We start from the raw sequence: 18,763 nt of genomic DNA, 5'->3' as shown, positions 1-18,763 counted from the left end.
GTGCCATGCTGATAGACTCCTACCCAAGAAGACTGAAAGCTGTAATTAAATCAAAAGGTGCTTCAACAAAGTATTTAAGGGCGTGCACATTTGTGCAACCAGCTTATTGTATGTTTTTTATTTTTTATATTTTTCCCCTAACAGAGTTGTTTGTTTTTCAATTGAATTGTATAGGTTATAGGTCACATTGAAGGTGGTAAAAGTTTTGAAATGATTTATTGTGGTCTAATTTTTGTATATCACTAAAACCTGGCATTTTAACAGGGGTATGTATATGTTTTATATCCACTGTAGCTAAATGCAACTAAAGACTCGGATACCTTTATGAATGCCTGGATAATGAACCCCCTTCCATTTGGCTCTCAACTTCATATGAGGCACTGCCCAAATAGTTGGGGTGTAAATGGCTCAAATTAATAGCCAGGAGCAGAGGACCAGCAGGTGTGGAATGAAAGTGATCACCTACAATGTAAAAAAAAAAAAAAAAATATATGATACCTGAGCTACTTATTTCTGACTTTTAGTCTGTGTTTAGGAAGCTGTATATTTAATACTTTTGATGCAAATCAAAGGCAGCTTTATACAGCTGTGAGTATGAATTCCTGCAAGTACTAGAATGGGGATCTTTTGTTTGCCTCTTTCCCCTGGCAGTGTATATAGGAGGAAGGAATGTGGATGCAAAGCCCCCATATAAAGGTGCATAGGATACAGCCTTAATACAAAAACACCTGTTTAAAAGCCACATTTTTGCATTTACCAGGATTTGCACTTTCTAGCTTCCTGATGGTAATACAAGCAATGCAGTCTTTCAGTATTTAAACGAGTGATGTAAATGCAGATGTATTTATAGAATAATCAGAAAAAAATGTGGACACAGAAAAAAGGTGTCCATCAGCAAAGCAGAAGGAGGGCTGCCTCTTTCTGCATATATCTCTGGAAATGTCACTGTGTTAAAAAAATGTTGGGTGGCAGAGACTGCAAGATTAAGTTCAAAAGTGAGTGGCAGCAGTGTAATTTCTTCTTGTTTTTTTGGACTAGGTGTTCCAGTCTGTGTTGCTGAGAGATCCAGTAAATGACAGGGCCACTGCAGTTTGATATCTGCACCAAGTTTTTTTGTTTTCTAGTCTGGCTGTGATGTGTAAAACTCCATGGCATCTGGGAGGTGAAATGTTGATATGCGTCTTTATGTTTATATCTGGATACACACACAAACTGGGATACTATTCACAGCAAAAAAGAAACCAAATATACTTTTTAACTTAACAATGCAGTATCATAGTTGAGTTCATTGCGTGTTACTGGTGTCACTGGAAGACTTATGTTTCATTCAGTACTTTATTTTATACATAACACTCATAGAAGGTTGTACGTTAGGCCCGGCAAGCCAGCACGTGAAAATCTACTGCCAATCATTAGCGGACTGGAGTTCCGCTGTGGCGACCCCTAACCGGGAAAAGCCGAAAGACAAACACTAGTGCTTATTTTGGCAATCTGCTCATCGAGTGGAACTAAATGATTAAAAAGTAAACATAATGGTTGTCTTTTTAAGAAAGCATAGTTCTGCATTGTATGTTTTTAGTGAAGTGTTTAGCATGACTTTGTTGTATGTGCTGTGAAAAATATCACAAATTAACTCTTGTATATCTGAATTCACAAATTATACAGCGCATTCATCAGCATTAATGGTATAGTTTGCAAGTTCGTGAAAGAGAACAAGCAAGTACTGCATTCAAAATGATGACACCCCTTTTAAAACAAAACCTTTTTGTCAGTCATTGAGCACATATGTAGGTACAAGTGACATTTGCTTACTTAATTTACTGTATGTTAATGTAAGCCTAACCATATTCTGTGTCATGAATTAATAATATATACATTCTCTTTTATACCCTAGGCAAAATTAAAAACACACATCCAAAATCCCAGTGCCGTGGACCTAGTTCACTTCTTATTCACCCCACTTAATATGGTAAGTTCATTAAAAGATACAGTATTAACACAGAGAATGCCATTTTCTAGGAATCTAAAAAAAATCAGGCCTGCAAAATAGCACTTAAACCATTGTTATGCTGTAAAATTACAAAAGGAATAGCATTTAAACAGGTGTTTCATAAATGGGTGACAGCGCCTTTTTTAAGCAGATGTCACAATCACAACTTTACTTTTTCATTTTGCTTATAAATTCTGAATACAATGCAGAAAAAGGATGCAGTCATGCTGTGTGGAATGTGTAGAAAGAGCAGGCTGAATTTTGTCAGTCAGGAATCACTCCTGCTACTCAGGTTCAGAACTTGTCTGTTGTATAGAAAGTTAAGATGTTCTGACCCATCAGGATGATGATGGTTTAATATGGCTGTTATGTAAGGCTGCTGCTTGTAAGAGTTTTATAACTGTAGTTGGGGTGCCTGGAGTGATAAAGCAGCAAAGTGTCTGTTTCATTATGCCTCTGTAGCGATTAGTATGGTCTGCTGGTTGTAGGGGAAGAAGTTGTAGAGTTCTGCATGAGTAGTTGTCCAAGTGAATGATACATTTGTGCAGCATCATGACAACCTTGGAGGAATTTAGGGCACACATAATTCTGTGACTGAGCTCCTTTAAAACTGCTTTAAAGACATTGCATCTGATTAGTGCTACCAAGTCAGTCTTTCTATTGTAGTTAGAAGGGCTGTATAAAGCTGCTTTTTCTTTCCAAGTAACTATGGAGGAACATAGGGTCACAGACTCAGCAACTGTAGCTAAAAGAGAAGGTGTTCTTATACAAAACAGGTGATCTAGAAAATAGCAATATGGCCTTATACAAGAGTGGTAATCTAGAAAACAGAAGACAGCAGAATCATGTCTTGTCTCCTGCGGCTGATGGGATGGGAAGGACCTGTTTAGTCTGGATCCTCTTTGTTTTGTTATTTACTGCCTGGCAAATTACTCATAGCGCTACATATAAAGTTTCAGTATATTGTATCAAGGCAATTGGCAGGTAATGGGCTTCCTAGGCCATTTTATTGGACATTAGGGAGAACAAGGCCTGCATGACACAGAATTTGAAATTATATACCCCCCCCCCCCCCCGATGTTGGTGGCAATGGTGATGGCTGTGAGATTCAATCTGTATGTCATAAATGAAAGACCCGGATACTGGAGGTGTAGTAGTTAAAGCATGCATGCATTAAGTTGATTGACTAATATTCAACTATTCTGACTTTTTCTGATATAAACAAAAATTACAGGTTTGTGTAGTTGCATCTAGTTAAGGTTGTTGATGCTGAGGTATCCAGCAAAACATGCAAAGTAAAGTCATGTACTTGCATGCTGGAAAAGGTATACCTAGGGGAAAAAATGGAACCAGCTGCGAGGGGCTGAGTGGTAAAGTAGAATGGAAGGAGATATTTCCAGAGGTCCTCGGACTGGTTTTACACATTGCAGGTGGAGGGTCTCTTACAGAAGGTGTCCTGGACTCCAGGTTATTAGTAGTCAAGGCCATCATTGCAGCTACCCACCAAATTTTGTTTGGGACTTGATTTGTATGAGCACGGCAAAGTCTGCCCAGTCTAATAATATGCCCAGTCTAATGATAGTGATCGGATAAGTGTTGAGTTGTTTATTGAAGTGTGTATGTTAATAATGACCTTTCTGAGGTGTTTGAATGGGTTCAGATGCTCATATTAGCCTGCATTTTTATACTCCATACACTGCTTCCATCCCCCTTGAGTTCATAGGCCGAGAGACTTTCTGTATTTGTGAACAAGTCTGTCTCACATTGAAGAGTACAGAATCAACAGTTGTTTGTGGACATTTTACAAATGTAAATGTGTGTGTGTCCTTCAGGATGTTAGGGAGTTACAAGGGAAGCGTGATGGAGTAGGGCATTAACTTTGAGTTGAGAGCTAGGTTTGCCCTACAGGCTGTCAGCTGACAGGGTGCAGGTAGCAGGAGGATTCCCACCCCCCATCTCTTGTTCAAATGTTTTTGTTTTGACAGATTGTGATAGTGGATTCAACAATTCCTTGTTTAATGTGAGGTAGGTGTGTGTGGTAATCTGCCACATTTGCCAAGCTTTACTATTCCTTGCTGAGGTACTGAGCCTGTGAAATGCTGGCCTTGCCTATTTCACTTGTTGTATCTACGTATAGTATTGCAGTGTATTCTTCTTTGGTACATCTGATTTGTCTTTGTGAGCTTGTGTGTGTGTGTGTGTGTGTGTGTGTGTGTGTGTGTGTGTGTGTGTGTGTGTGTGGAGGTATATGGTATGTATTTGTCTCTCATACAGTTGACTCATGAAATGTAGAATCTAACATACTGACTAGTTATACCTATGAGTGTTGATATATGTATCCACAAGAAAGAACAATTTTACACAATATGAACAATATATATATGTGTATATATATATATATATATATATATATATATATATATATATATATATATATATATATATATATATATATATCTTGCAAATGGATGTGGTTATACCCTCTGCACACATCAGTAATGTAATGTGCTATCTCGGAGGTCACCTTTACCGTGCATGTAAAGGATATACTTAATTAAGTGTTTCCTTCATCTGTAAGGTACTATCACTTCAGATGATAAGTTACTGTGGTGGAGGGGACAGAGTTGTTCATATACACATACACGCGCACACACACATACGTATTGAGGGGTGTATGGGCGTAAAGTTTTACTCTAGAAATATTATTTTATAAATGCAGTCAGAAAGTATGTATATTTATTTAAGCATATAAATTGTGTGTCCTATTTATGGCTTTCTGAACTATACTTTTTGGAAGTATTCCACAATAAATGGAATAAAAGTCTACTTGTAGGTAAATTCTTTTATTAACACAGTAAAATTTATTTTCTTTCTTAATATAAAAACTCGAGTATCGTTAAAACTGAATGCAATGATCCAACATGTTTTACAGAGTTACTGTAGTCTGATTCTGTGGCTTCCAAAACTGTCAGTTGAACAAGTATTGCTTGTTTTATAGAAATGTAGCTTAGGTGTTTAGTCTACATATGTAGTACATTAAGTCGTATTGCATATGAGCAACATCACTCTATGTATATTTGGCAGCCTCTGATAGCCTTTTCCTGGTATAGATCTGTTTCTGTTAGTTAAAAATTTCAATTATGCAGCTGTTATTGGTTATGGATCTGTCTAAGCAAGAATGGACTGTTGTGCATAACTTTTACATTTATTTGATTTATTTTATTCAATGTTTATCAAGAATGTCAGAGGTTTGGGGAAAAAGCTCAACATTTCTAGTTTGACCCATGTAGGGGGTAGCATCATCAGTTTTATTTTATGGTATTTCCTTTTCCCAGTCTGGGCATGTGGCAGATCTAATTATGTGAAGTCTGTCCTAGAACCGAGCAAGGAAGTTAATGACTGCCTTTCTCACACTGATATTACTTAAAATTCTCATGTTAAGTTTATGGCATGACGTATATGAGGACTTGGGGAGGGATCTCCCATTAAACTAATAAGGTATTTTAGAGGTTCAAGAAAGTCAGATGTGGCTGTCTTATAAGGGGGTAACCTAAGTGGTGATACTGGGGAGCAGAAGATAAAGGGCAGGGGAAGAATACTGTTGCATTGTGGCTTGGAGTGGTTAGTTATAAGCTGAAAAGATGAGGGAGGTAGATGGATATTGGTCTGGAAGAAGGAGAGCCTAATAGGTCATACTGTGGTCCCAGTACACCTCACCCAACTCCAGTGAATGTTGTTAGTTTGGGGGTGGGCGTTATGGCAATGCATTTAAAGGGGCAAGGTTGTTGTGGGAAGGAGTTTCCATACCATAGTTTGCTAGCAGGTTGGTAGGTCCATTGGCTATAGGGGAGACATACAGGAGAGTTGCTGCTTAGTTAAGGGACATACATAGTCCTTGTGATGGTTAGTTCTTGGAGACTGACCAGTCCAAGAGGCCACAAATTTACTTATTCTGCTTTTCAAGTCAGGTTGGATTTACTGCTATTCTGTAGTGATGTTTTTGGTACCTAACTGCTAAAGGGTATAAGATTGAGGAGTAGATCTTAGATCTCTTTTATGTAATTGGATATTGTAGGGGGTTCACCTAATGTAAACTTGTTTTTCTGATCAAAGTACCTACTGTTACTCAAAAATCAAACCTAATATAGGAAGGCTGGGCTGTGGTATGTTGAATTTGAGGAATAAAAATGTGGTTTCTGATGTATTTCTGTGGGACATGTTTAAGTGTTGGCTCAGGGGGATGATCACTGGTTTGGTTGCACTTTGCCAAAAGTCAGGACAAAGCTGGTGAGCTCTCCAGCGATTCTACTTAGAACCTTCCAGATACAGCTTTTAGGTATGGGGCTTGGAAGATGCAAGTCTACACTGGCTACCACTGGTGACTTAAAAGGAGTGCTGCTGGGTTGATTATTAATCTTGATTGAGGTTTCCAGGACATGCATGAGGGCCCCAGGACTGGGTTTGGGGGATGGAGACATGGAAGGAAACATGATGAGATCCATCGCTGCAGCTAAAGTGGCAGGGGATGTATATTCTTGTGACTTGATAGTTATATAGGCAATGATCTTGCAGTGTCACACTGGCTTGTACAGTGGTTCCTGTGTCTGTCTTTGACATCCTTCTCAGCATACGTGACAAGGTAGTGGAGAGTCTTGAAACCCCTGTTGCTAAGAGGACCTCATTGCTGTCATTAGGTTTCTTGAGATAAACAGGTTACTCATAACCAACTGTTATAGTAGTGCTTTTCAAAGTTTATGATGCATGGACGACCTTAAGCATAGGCGAACTAGGCGACCACATGGTCGTTAAGCAGCTGGTCTAATCTGAAAGTTGCTGCCTTGGCTTGTAGGGAGGTTACTAGAGCAAACAAAGTAAAACATGCATGTGACAATGGTATAAGTATCAAAATAGTAGTCAGTAAAACATGCATGTGACAATGGTTTGATGTTCATCGTGTTACCCTGCTGCAGTCATCACACTTGGGTTATCCTGCCGTCAGCCGGTCCCACAGTCGGCCCGAATTCCAAAGTCTTGGTTCGGCGTCGGTTGCTGTCGCTTCTTCCCTGACATTAGTGCACCAGGGGTATATAAGAGGCATCCAATGCCATTTTCCCCAGTCTTTCTTGCCGCGTGGTGCCCGAAGCAGAAGCAGTTCGCAAGTGCCGGTCGGCCGACACCAGAGATTTTCGATTTGAATTTCAGTCCGAAGTCTTCAATAAAGCTAAGTACCCCATTGGGGAACATTTTCTTGCCTCAGTCCATTATCAGAAAAAGTTAACAATTGCATTTCTTGTGGGAAGCAAATACCTCATAAGGACTCCCATTCCTTTTGTATTCCTTGCCTAGGCCCAGACCATGACATCACAGGTTGTCGGTTTTGTGCTAGGTTTATTAAACGAACTATTAAACGCCTTTTTGACTTTGCACGGCATTACTTTGGTAGGAAATTTAATTATGTCATGCCGTCGGAGCAGCTGACGACTGCCATACATAAAAAAATGCAAGGATAAGGACAAGCAGCCTAGGAACAAGCCAGACTCCGAGGCCTCAGCAGGGCCTGTCGCCAGTTCTCCGGTTTTCAGTGAGGCACCTACGCAGCCCCTGATGACCGCAGAACTGGAACCCCAGACAGCTGTGGATTCCCAAGCGGAGCCTACTAGGCCGACAGAGCCATCTTCCGACACTGGAGCAGAAGTAGACACCGGTGCAGTGGAAACACCTTTGGTTGCAGAAGGTGTCTTCAGACCAACTACACTCACCATTAAATCTTATGCTAAGCTTAAAACTCCTTTAAAACCTAAGAAAACTGTACATCTGTCTACAGTTCAAGGCCCCATGCCTAAGAAACAGATGCTTAAGATTTGATTACCCTTATCAGGGGTTCCCATCCCCTCCTGATAAAAGACTAAGACAAGAGGAGGATTAGGCATCCTCTGACCAGGTTTCACTCTCCTCAGATTCTTTTGAGGAACAGGATTACACCTTTTCACCTTATGAAGACTCTGATGCTGACGAGACTATTCCCTCAGCATCTCCCATTGAAGACTACTCCTTTGGGGAAACTTTACATACCATGAGGGAACATTTCCACTGGGAAGGCCAGGATTACTCAGATTCTAAGAAAAGGCTCCGAGAGTTCCTTTTACTACCCCAGCACAGACCTCTTGCTATCCCTCCTGTTTTAGATATTGTGGATGATGTTTACTTGGGAGTCTAGTTTAAATCCAGAGTCTCTACCTCCTGCTCCAGCCAAACTAGACAGATACTACAGAGTACCTGACTCACACAAATTCCTTTATAAAAGCCCTGTAGCTGACCCAGAAACAATTTCCCAGGGTCCTAAGGGAGCTAAAGCTTCTACGGCTAAAAATCCTGTGCCCTCTGAAAGGGATTCCAGAGCCCTAGATAGATGGGGAAATAAAATATACACCTCAGCATCTCTGGTTATAAGAGCATTAAATTGCCAGTTTCACATGTTGAAATATCAGCAATTCCTACTGTCTCAGTTAAAACAAAAAATGAGCACACATTCAGAACAGTCTGAATTCAAGGAAATGCAGGATTTGTTGCATGCAGCTGAACAGGTGGGCAAACATACTTTACAATGCGGATTTGATTCATTGGAAGCTTCCTGTAGAGCAGCTGTTACTGGCTCTGTCATACGTAGACATGCTTGGTTAAAAGAACAAACCCTTCCTGACCATGTTAAAGCAAAATTATTGGATGCACCTTTACAGCAGGATGTATTATTTGGTGTCAAAGCAGAAGAGGTTTTAAAGAAAATGGAGGATAAGGCAAAATCTATGCAAACAGTCAAGGATTTTTTGCAGGTACAACCCCCTCGTTTCAGCAGAAATTAGCCAACAAAAAAATGGACCTTTCCAGCTTCTGACAGATCTCAGAGGGGCAAATACCGATGCCCAAGGGGCAGAGGTCAGTCACAGGACCCTTACAAACCTCGCCAATGGGGTACTGCTACCCAGAAAGGAGGAGAAGACAGGCCCCAAGCTAGCAGAAGACAAACACAATGACTCTATCCTCAAACTACCAAGCAAATCTCTCCTGGCAACTCCCTTGGGAGGAAAACTAGCATTTTTTGCAGACAACTGGCACATCATCACAAAAGACAAATGGGTTCTAAGCATTGTCTCTCAAGGATACAGATTCCACTTTCATACCTTACCAAGGATCAGAGACATGCCAAACCTGCCACCAAATCAATGGGCAGAGGCACAAAAACAAATTACAGCACTCATGGACATGAGAGCCATTCAACTGGTACCTACACAGGAGCAAGGATAAGGATTTTACTCAAGACTCTTCCTAGTCCCAAGAAAGGACAAAGCATGGAGACCCATTCTGGATCTTTCAATTCTGAACACCTATCTGCAAGTACCAAAATTCAAGATGCTAACACTACAGCAGCTTCTTCCCATGCTGGGCAAGAATGTTTGGCTAGTCACTTTGGACCTCAAGGAGGCCTACCTGCATGTCCCTATCAAACAAAATTGCAGAAGATACCTCCGCTTCATTGCAGGGTCAAAGCATTGTCAATTCTCTGCACTGCCCTTTGGCTTATCTACTGCTCCCAGGGTCTTCACAAAATGCCTGGCACCAGTAATTGCATACTGCAGACAGAGAAATTCAAATACACCCATACCTGGATGACTGTCTTATTCAAGCAGAAAGCAAGGATATTCTTTTAAAGCATCTGGCATTTGTCAAACACCTTCTAAGTTGCCTAGGGTACACAGTAAACGAAAATAAATCAAAACTAGTGCCCTCACAAAACATAATATTCCTGGGTGCCAGCTTGAATACAATGGCCGAGATGGCTTATCTCAAGCCAGACAAGCAACGACAGCTGATTCAATATTTCAAAATAATGGCAAAAAAGACCCAACTCCCTGTAAGAAAAATTCTGCAGGCCTTGGGATTCATGGCATCTTGCATACTACTAATACCATTTGCAAAACTGCATATGAGGAAATTACAATGGTACCTGAAAAGTGTATGGACTCTGCACAGCCACAGCTTGGAAACAATGATACCACTCATTCCCTGCCTTCAACAGGAGTTTCTATGGTGGGCACAGGCATGTCACCTCAACAAGGGTCAGCCTTTCACCTTACCCACAGCCAGGCAAACTATGACAACAGATGCATCGGATTATGCCTAGGGAGCACACATGGCAGGGCAGTGCATTCAGGGCAAATGGACTACAGATCAGAGGCATCTACATATCAATCAAAAAGAAATGCTAGCAGTACAGAATGCCCTAACTGCTTTCAAGGACCTTCTATACCCAGGACAACTACTAATAAAGATGGACAATACCACAGTAATATGGTACATAAACAAGCAAGGGGGTACACATTCCTACCCTCTGTGCAGGCAAGCAATGACATTGTGGAACATGGCACTGTCTTACCAGGTTCAATTACAAGCACAATTCCTGCCAGGAAAGAAAAACACATTGACAGACGACCTAAGCAGAAACATCATGGATCCACACGAGTGGAAACTAGATCCACAAGTATTTGAAATGATAGCTCAAAAATGGGGACGTCCAGACATAGATCTGTTTGCCAGCCCCCAAAACTACCAACTTCAAAAATTTTGCACAAGGACATTCCATCCACAAGCTTGGAAAGTGGACGCCCTCTCATTCAGTTGGAAAACATTAACAGTGTATGCCTTTCCTCCACTGCCTCTTCTAGCAAAGGTACTGCTGAAAGTCAGATTAGAGAGGTCACAAATGATACTTATTGCACCAGACTGGCCACGCCAGCACTGGTATCCAGTCCTAAGGAACATGGCCCACCATGGTTTTTACCACAAATGCCTCACCTGCTCACCCAGTGAGACAATCAGATTCTACACAGCCAGCTCAAGACTTTAAACCTGGCTGCATGGCAAATTACCTAAACAACCAGCCAACACCTCTATCCAAAGCTGTTATGGATGTCATTCTGGAGGCCAGGAGGCCCAGCACCAGGAAAACCTATTCAGACAAATGGAAAAGATTTTGCGCCTGGAACCAGGCTAAAGGCCAAAATCCCCTTGATCCAAACATTCCTCAGATTCTGCAATATTTAACTGAGATGTTGCACAAAGGACTTTCCTTTTCATCTATTAAGATCCACGCCTCAGCAATTTCAGCTCATTACAACACGGATCCTCCTTTATTCTCACATCCACTCCTAAGACAGTACCTCAGAGGGGCTAAGAACATAATACTGCCCAGGAGAGCACCAACACCTACTTGGGATCTCAACTTTGTTCTGGAAAAGCTTACACTGCCGCCCTTTGAACCAGCTTTTTCAGCTGATTGAAAATTTCTTTCATGAAAACTGCCCTGCTACTAGCAATAACCTCAGCTAGAAGAGTCTCAGAGCTACAGGCACTAATGGCAGGGGAGCCTTTCCTCATTTTTCATCAAGACAGAGTCTCTGTATGAACTAACCCTTCCTTTATGCCAAAGGTGGTATCCAGTGTGGCCCTAAACCAAACCATTCATTTCCCACCTTTTTCTCAAATCCCCAGAACAAAGGAGAAAGACTCCTGCACTCTTTGGACTTTCACAGGCAATTACATTACTACTTGGATAAAACTAAGGCTTTCAGAAAATCTGACCAGCTCTTTGTAGCCTATGCTGCAGGATCACAAGGACAAGCTATCTCAAAACAGACCATTTCTAAATGGATAGGGCATTGCATACGTTTCTGCTACACGCATCATGGGAAACCGGTACCTGCTAACATTAGGTCCCACTCCACCAAGGCTTCAGCTACATCAGCAGCCTTACTCAGGGGAGTGCCAACCAAGGATATTCTGGAAGCTGCAACTTGGAGTTCAGTGCACACCTTCACCAAACACTATCACTTACCTCTATATTCTAAGAATAGAGCTGGTTTTGCCACTGCAGTTTTGCAGGTCCTACTGACTTCTTTTAACCCTGTTTAACTCCACCACCCATCCTTAGCTTTGGGATTCAACCCAAGTGTGATGACTGCAGCAGGGTAACACGATGAACATAGTACAGTTTTTTTTACCTACCATAAATGTAGGTGTTCGAGTGTTCACCCTGCTGCAGTCCAGGTTACCCTCCCTCCATCCCCTCTAAACTAGCTGAACTTATCTATACCACTCTATCCTATACAACCTCTGTGGTGTATTTGCTTGTGCCTGAAGGTGTTGTTTTATTTTTATATAGCTATATATATATATATTGCCTACCTATTGGGGGCACCTGACATCTGGGGCAAGAAAAACTGAAGAAAATGGCGTTGGATGCCTCTTATATACCCCTGGTGCACTGACGTCAGGGAAGAAGCAACAGCAACCGACGTCGGACCAAGACTTTGGAACTCAGGCCGACTGCGGGACCACCTGATGGCAGGATAACCCAAGTATGATGACTGCAGCAGGGTGAACACTCGAACAGCTACATTTATGGTAGGTACAAAACTGTACTTTCTCCAGGTGCACCCAACACTAGGTAAGACTGCAATACAAATTGTAGCTTGCTACAGATCCCCCACCATGCCCCAAGATTCTCACTACACCTTTCTAAACATATTGAAAAATATTAAGATACAACCAAACACCCTAACACTGGGTGATTTCAACTAACCTGCAATTAACTGGGAAAACTACTTGTGTATCAACAGCTATGCCCAACGGTTCTTGGAATTCATAAATTCCAACGCCCTGGATCAACTAATCCATAGTCCCACCAGGGGCTCCAATATCCTGGACCTGGTCATTACCAACATGGGAAATCGATGCTCCACACCATTGGTCACCCCCTCATTGCTTAGGTCTGGCCATAAGCTAATCAGCTTTGACATCCACATCCCACCCCCACCCCCCAGTAAGGAAGCATCTGTAAAAAACTTCTCCAAGGCCAACTTTATGCTACTCAAGTCAGAAGTGACAAACTTCATGACACCCATGCAGATGGGAACTGAAAGTTTGACTGCCGAATCCTACACTAAAGCACAGTACGAGCCATCCACTTGTGCATGAATCGTGCCATCCCAAATAGAGCCAAGATGCTCTCCTCCAAAAAAAGGAAGCCAATCTGGTGGTCACCTGTCATAAACAAACTATACAACAGAACGAAGAAACTGTTGCAGAAAAGAGGAAAATCCCAGGATGCAAAAAAACTCCCTTACCAAGCCTCAGTAAGAAGCTGAGATCCCTCATAAAATCTCCAAAACTAGTTACGAAAATAAAATTGCCAAAAATTTCAAAGACAACCGCAAGGCGTTCTATAGCTATGTCAAGAATCTAAATGGCAATGCTCAGAGCTACAACAGAATAGCATTAAATATACTGATCCCAAGGACAAAATGTAAAGAAAGTCAGCAAAGAGCTGGGGGAAAGAAAGCATTTGAAAAACTGAAACTGAGTATGTCCATTTCACTACTAGATGTTTACTTTTTTTGTTGTATTCAGACTGCTTGTAAAAAGGACTGAACTATAGCCATTTAAGTTATGTAGTTATTTAATACAAGAAAAAATGAAACAATTTATTTCAGTCAGATGATGACTTTTAAAACATTTGTAATATCTGTCAGGATGCCCTATAAAGAAAACTAAGATGCATGACCAGCCTCCATGATTTCTTTTCTATGACTGCCTTCTAGGAATTAATTTCCTGTCTGTGAGCTCTCCAGTATTTAGAAGGATGCATGCAGTAGTGTAGCGGTAGCATTGTCACCTCACAGCAAGAGGATCTTTAGTTTGATTCTCATTTGGAGTCCCTTCTGTGTGGAGTCTGCACGTCCTCCCTTTGTTTGTGTGGGTTTTCTCTGGGTGCTCTGGTTTCCTCCCATGTTACAAAGATATGCATCTACAGTGTTTCCCTCTGCTGAAAATTGACTTTGTTCCAATTTGGACTTTCCTGTTAAATAAATAGTAAAATATGTCTTGCCTCTCATTTACCATGGGGTTTGTGGGTTTAAGTTTATGTTCACATTTTCCTGATCTTGCAATTCTTCAGAGTGTTTTGTTTTGCAATGTGCTTACTGCTGTGTTACTGTTTGTGCAAGACTGTTATGCATTGTATTAGGGTTTTTCTTGTTTTTCTAATGTTACACAACTAAAGAGTTTGCATATATAAGTAAGAGTGTGAGGGTACAGGAGGGCTTAGTCCGATCAACAATATTGTTTTTGATGTGTGCCACAGTAGTTAAGGCCATTTGCATTCTCCATTACTTGTGGTCAGAGTGGACTGAAACTCTAGAACAATTGTTTGAGATTGTCCATCTGTTTGTGTTAATGGGCCTCCCATATCTAGATGTTTTCACTGATTCTTATTATCAGTCTCGTTTCTCGTTTGCATTCAATCTGGAACGTTTCTGTTGTTATCATCCTAATTTGCAGTTCTGTGGTAAATCACAGAACTAAAGTCACCTAAATAATGATATATATATATATATAAATATATATATATATATATATATATATATATATATATATATAAATATATAACTTTCAGACTTCATATCCTTTGGAAATGCATGTTAACACAAATGCTGTTGTTCTAGCAACTTTAAGTTAGTGTACTGTTTAAAATCTATCCCTATTTTTATGGCCATTGCACCCACATCATGTCCAGATTTCTTGCACTAAGAGGTTGAGAGCTATGCAAACCTCTCAACTGTCCAGACTTTTGCCTCATATTTTGGCCTAGTCATCATAAAATTTGTGGTTTTCTGGCAAATCACTGAGGATTTAAATAACTAAATGTCTTACATTTGAGTTTCAGTCTTCATTTCCTACAGAAAATGCATGTTAAGGTAAATGCTGTTATTCTAGCAACTTTCTAATTCTATAAGAGCAATATTTATAATCTGTCTTTGTTTGGAGGCCTTTGCCCCCCCCCCCCATCATTATTTTAGGCTTTGTTCAGATTTCTTGTGCTAAGAGGTTGAGAGGTATGGAGGCATGGTATGTAATGCCCTAGTTACCGATTATTTGTTGCATTTTAAGGGGAGCTAGGGGTTCTGCACTCCTTAGTGTGCCTTCCTTTGTTTAAGATGCCTAGAAACTATGAACTTGTTGGTTTATCAGTAATTTTCTTTTGCAATATTACCAGCGTAACATTTTTTTCTTTACTGTAACGTAGGCAATTCATTCTTCAAGGGCAGTAAGCACTGACTTTGTAGATGACACACTAAAATGTAAAGTTGTTTGCCAGTAACAGCCTCTTCATTAGTTACAAATCTCATAGAGAATTATTAGGATGAATTTTGTGCTTATTGACTGATACTGGTGGGTTGTAATAATAGAAGTTCGAGGGGCCTTTATGGTTAAAATGTTCTGAAATGGGCAGTTTTGGCATTATTGGGTCATACATTTTGTTCCATTGCTTACTGGAAAAAAATGTTCAAAACTACAACTTTAAAACTAACTGTAACAAGTGTGAATGTTATCAGTGTGCAATTAGCTGTTTTTGGTTTATCAAATGGCACACTGTTGTAGAATCTGAAAGCAGTGTTAGTAGCATAATTGCCTTTGGTGCAGAAGGCTGTGGATTCTACTCCCACACCATGTAGATGGAGTGTTGATATTGCAGTGCCCATATGATTGTTGATTATTTGGTGCATTATAAGGGGGGATGTTGGTTCTATGCTCCTGAGTTTGTCCTTTGTATGAGATGCCTAGTCACTATGAACTTGTTAGTCATTTCCTATTGCAATATTACCAACTTAACATTTTTAATGTAATATAGGCAATTCATTCTTCAAGGGCAGCAGGCACTTAATTTGTAGATAAAACATTGATATGTGAAGTTGTTTTGATGGTAGCAACCTCTTCATTAGTTACAGATTTCTTTAATGTGGAATTCAGATGATTTTACTTCTGCAGAGATTGTGCGTATTGAGTAATATTGGTGGATTGTAATGACAGAAGTCTTGAATGGCCTTTTATGGTTGAAATTTTCTAAAATGGGTAGGTATTGGTTCATAAATTTTGTTTCATTGCTTATTAAAAGAATATTTAAAACTATAAATTTAAAATGGTACTGTATTACACAAGGAATATAATTCAATAAAATCAGGAAGGTGAATCAAAGAGCAAATACATGTATGCATGGCCCTAAAAAATGTGTGCAAGTAGTCTTTTTTTGAAAGCATCCCAAAGGTAAACTTAATTCTCCACTGCCAGATGCATTTTCTATGAATGTGGGTTTTCATGCCGTTTTAGTTAATGACTTTTGCCATTTCAATAAATGTTGAGTTTCAAGGGCATAGAAGTTTACTGCTCGTTCTGTCTATTTTCATTGTGAGACTGTATTGTTGTCTATCTGTGTTTGTGCTATTTTATTTCAATATCTGTATTCACTGTAGAAGTAAATAAGAGAACAGTATGTATGGTAACTGATGAGAAATAACCAAGTAATGGAACACTGGAATGGCTGAGGAGGAAGCTGCTGCTGAGGGTAGGGGGGTAGGAACTTGTTGCAGGAAGGGCTGCTCGGGGGGGGGAGGTCTATTACCCTGCCTAGGGCCCTATTTGACCATAATCCGGCTCTGGTATTTAAAGTAGAAAATACATACGCAAAGGTAGTTACAGTTTAACTACATTACATGTTATCTTTTTCTTCCTATGCAATTAAATAATTTAAGGAAATGACTGGAGTGGCTCTCTTGGGGAGTGACCCTGTGGGTGTGGCTCAAATAGGGGTGTTTCATGAGTATGTTGTGGGTGGGGCTTAAGGGGCGCCAGACCACTACTCGCCAAGGGTGCCATTTCAACTAAGGTCAGCCCTGGTATGATGACAGAAGCCCTTAAAGTGATCTGTTTTCAGTCTGCATTTGGAGAATTGGTGATAACTCTCTTATGTGAAGGCAGACTGCACAGAGATGATATCAGCCTATATTTCCTGTTGAATATGGATACAAAGGTCTTTGCTAATGTTTTGGAGGATAGCCAGGCTGTGGTGCTGTCCAGGCTTATTTCATCAGCCCAGGATAGATTTCTGAAGGTCCATTAAGCCACAGAGCATTGATTACTGCTCATCCACACCAGTAAGAAAACGATGTACATTCATGCCCAACCCTAATTGTATTGTTACCGAGCATCAGAAAAGCTTTCAACTTCCTGGAGTGGCACTTCATAATTATGGTTTTGCAGAGTTTTTTCTGGATGGGTTATAATACTACATAAAGATTATCTTGCTAGGTTGTTTGGTAAATGACCAAGCTCTGAGTCCACAGTTTAGCCAGTCAAATGGTAACCATTAGAAATGCTTACTGTCCCACACTTTTTGTAGTCCAGTGATACCTGTCAGAGGGGCCTGCTGTCCTCCTGCTCCTGTTTGTCTTAGCTCTACAGCTTCATTGGAGATATTTTTAACCTAGTGAAAGATGAGGTAATTAAAGCCCCAAGCTGCCATTAGTACAGTTTACTGCAAATATTTGTGCAGTCAGGGTGTAAGTAACCCATAAGGTTTCTTGTAGGAGATGTTTAGGGTGACTTAAGAGATTTGTTGGGACCTTGCATGTCTGGTAATAAACTTAGGAAAGTCAGTGGTTCTGATGGTGATTTGTGAACATCCTTCTGTGGAGCTGCATTACAAGCTGGCTGCTTTGCATCTTATGTCCCCAGGGATTCAAATCTGCTTTGAACTGATGATATTAGTAAAGGATAACTGTTAGCCAGTTTTGAAAATGCTGGGCCACTGTTGTGGAGCTTGGAAGGCGTTATCAGTTTTCCTTCAGTTCGATTTAATTTTTTCTTTTAAAATGATGTTAGTCTCCACACTCTTCCACAGTTTCAGTTGTATTCCACTAGAAGTATAATTTCCTTCCTTTCTCTATATGATCTGCATAAGGGGATGATCTTTTAACTCAAAATAGGAGTAAGAAGTAATGGGGCACATCCTTGTCAGTGCCTTCAGTACGATCTTGATTGCAATTCTCTCTCTTGCTGTACTTATGTCCTCTTTCCATTTTGTTTAAAGTTTATGTGATTTACATACAAGCCCACTGTGGATTACTGTCCTCAGTATCCTGTCTGAAGGTGAAAGGAGTAGCTTCTTCCCCAAAAGTACTGGCACTGCAGATTTTTCTGTCTTCCCCTGCAAAGGGTGCTTCTAGGAAAAAAAAGTCTCTCGAGTGCTATCCTTTTTTTCAGCTTGTTCTCCATCTGTTTTAGTGTGAGTGGATACCACCCTCTCACTTTATTTTCCTTCTCCGTTATCCTTATGCTAATGTATCTTAGAACCAAGTCTGTCTTTAGTTTTACTCTCCTTTACTTACTCACAGACACCTGATGCCAGAGTCTGTATTTCCTTGAGTGTTCTGCTTGGCACTAACAGAAATTCTTTCAGAAACCTACATTTTCCTTCCCAGTTTACCTTTAGTACTCATGTGGATCTAAGGGTCCTCACTTAAATGCCCCTTTTCAGACATTTTCCTGTTTATATGCTCTTATAAGACTTTGCTCAGACTTCGTTTAGCTCAGACTTTTCTATCAGTTTCTACTTCTGTCTCTGTAGTGACATCCTTTATAGTTTGCATTTTATTTACTCTTTCACTGAGTCAGGTTTCGGATAGCAGACAGGATTCTTTCCACTGTCTAACCACTAACAGCTTGTAGCCCCTTCTGTAGCTTCTATGCTAACTTCTTTTTCCTGTTTTTGATCCTGGACCTCTGTATAGATATCAATATCTTGCTCTCCTCCCCCATTTTTATACTGAAAGGGTGTATGAAGCCAATGCTCCTAACTCTTCTGTTTTTCTTGCCAGCCTGACA

General features: G+C 40.4%; 1 protein-coding gene across 1 annotated transcript in view; it reads left to right on the top strand.

The window, feature by feature from the left end:
* Positions 1 to 18,763, top strand: part of LOC122815029 (epidermal growth factor receptor kinase substrate 8-like) — a 351,458-nt gene that overhangs the window by 273,144 nt on the left and 59,551 nt on the right. The window contains exon 6 of the mRNA XM_044087280.1: positions 1,895 to 1,969. Within this exon, the coding sequence (XP_043943215.1) occupies positions 1,895 to 1,969 (75 nt within the window). The remainder of the gene's footprint in view (positions 1 to 1,894; positions 1,970 to 18,763) is intronic.

Source organism: Protopterus annectens, chromosome 11.part0, assembly GCF_019279795.1.
Source record: "Protopterus annectens isolate FY-2018-M chromosome 11.part0, PAN1.0, whole genome shotgun sequence".
Taxonomy (NCBI): Eukaryota; Metazoa; Chordata; order Ceratodontiformes; family Protopteridae; genus Protopterus; species Protopterus annectens.
This window is presented reverse-complemented; position numbering and strand designations above follow the sequence as displayed.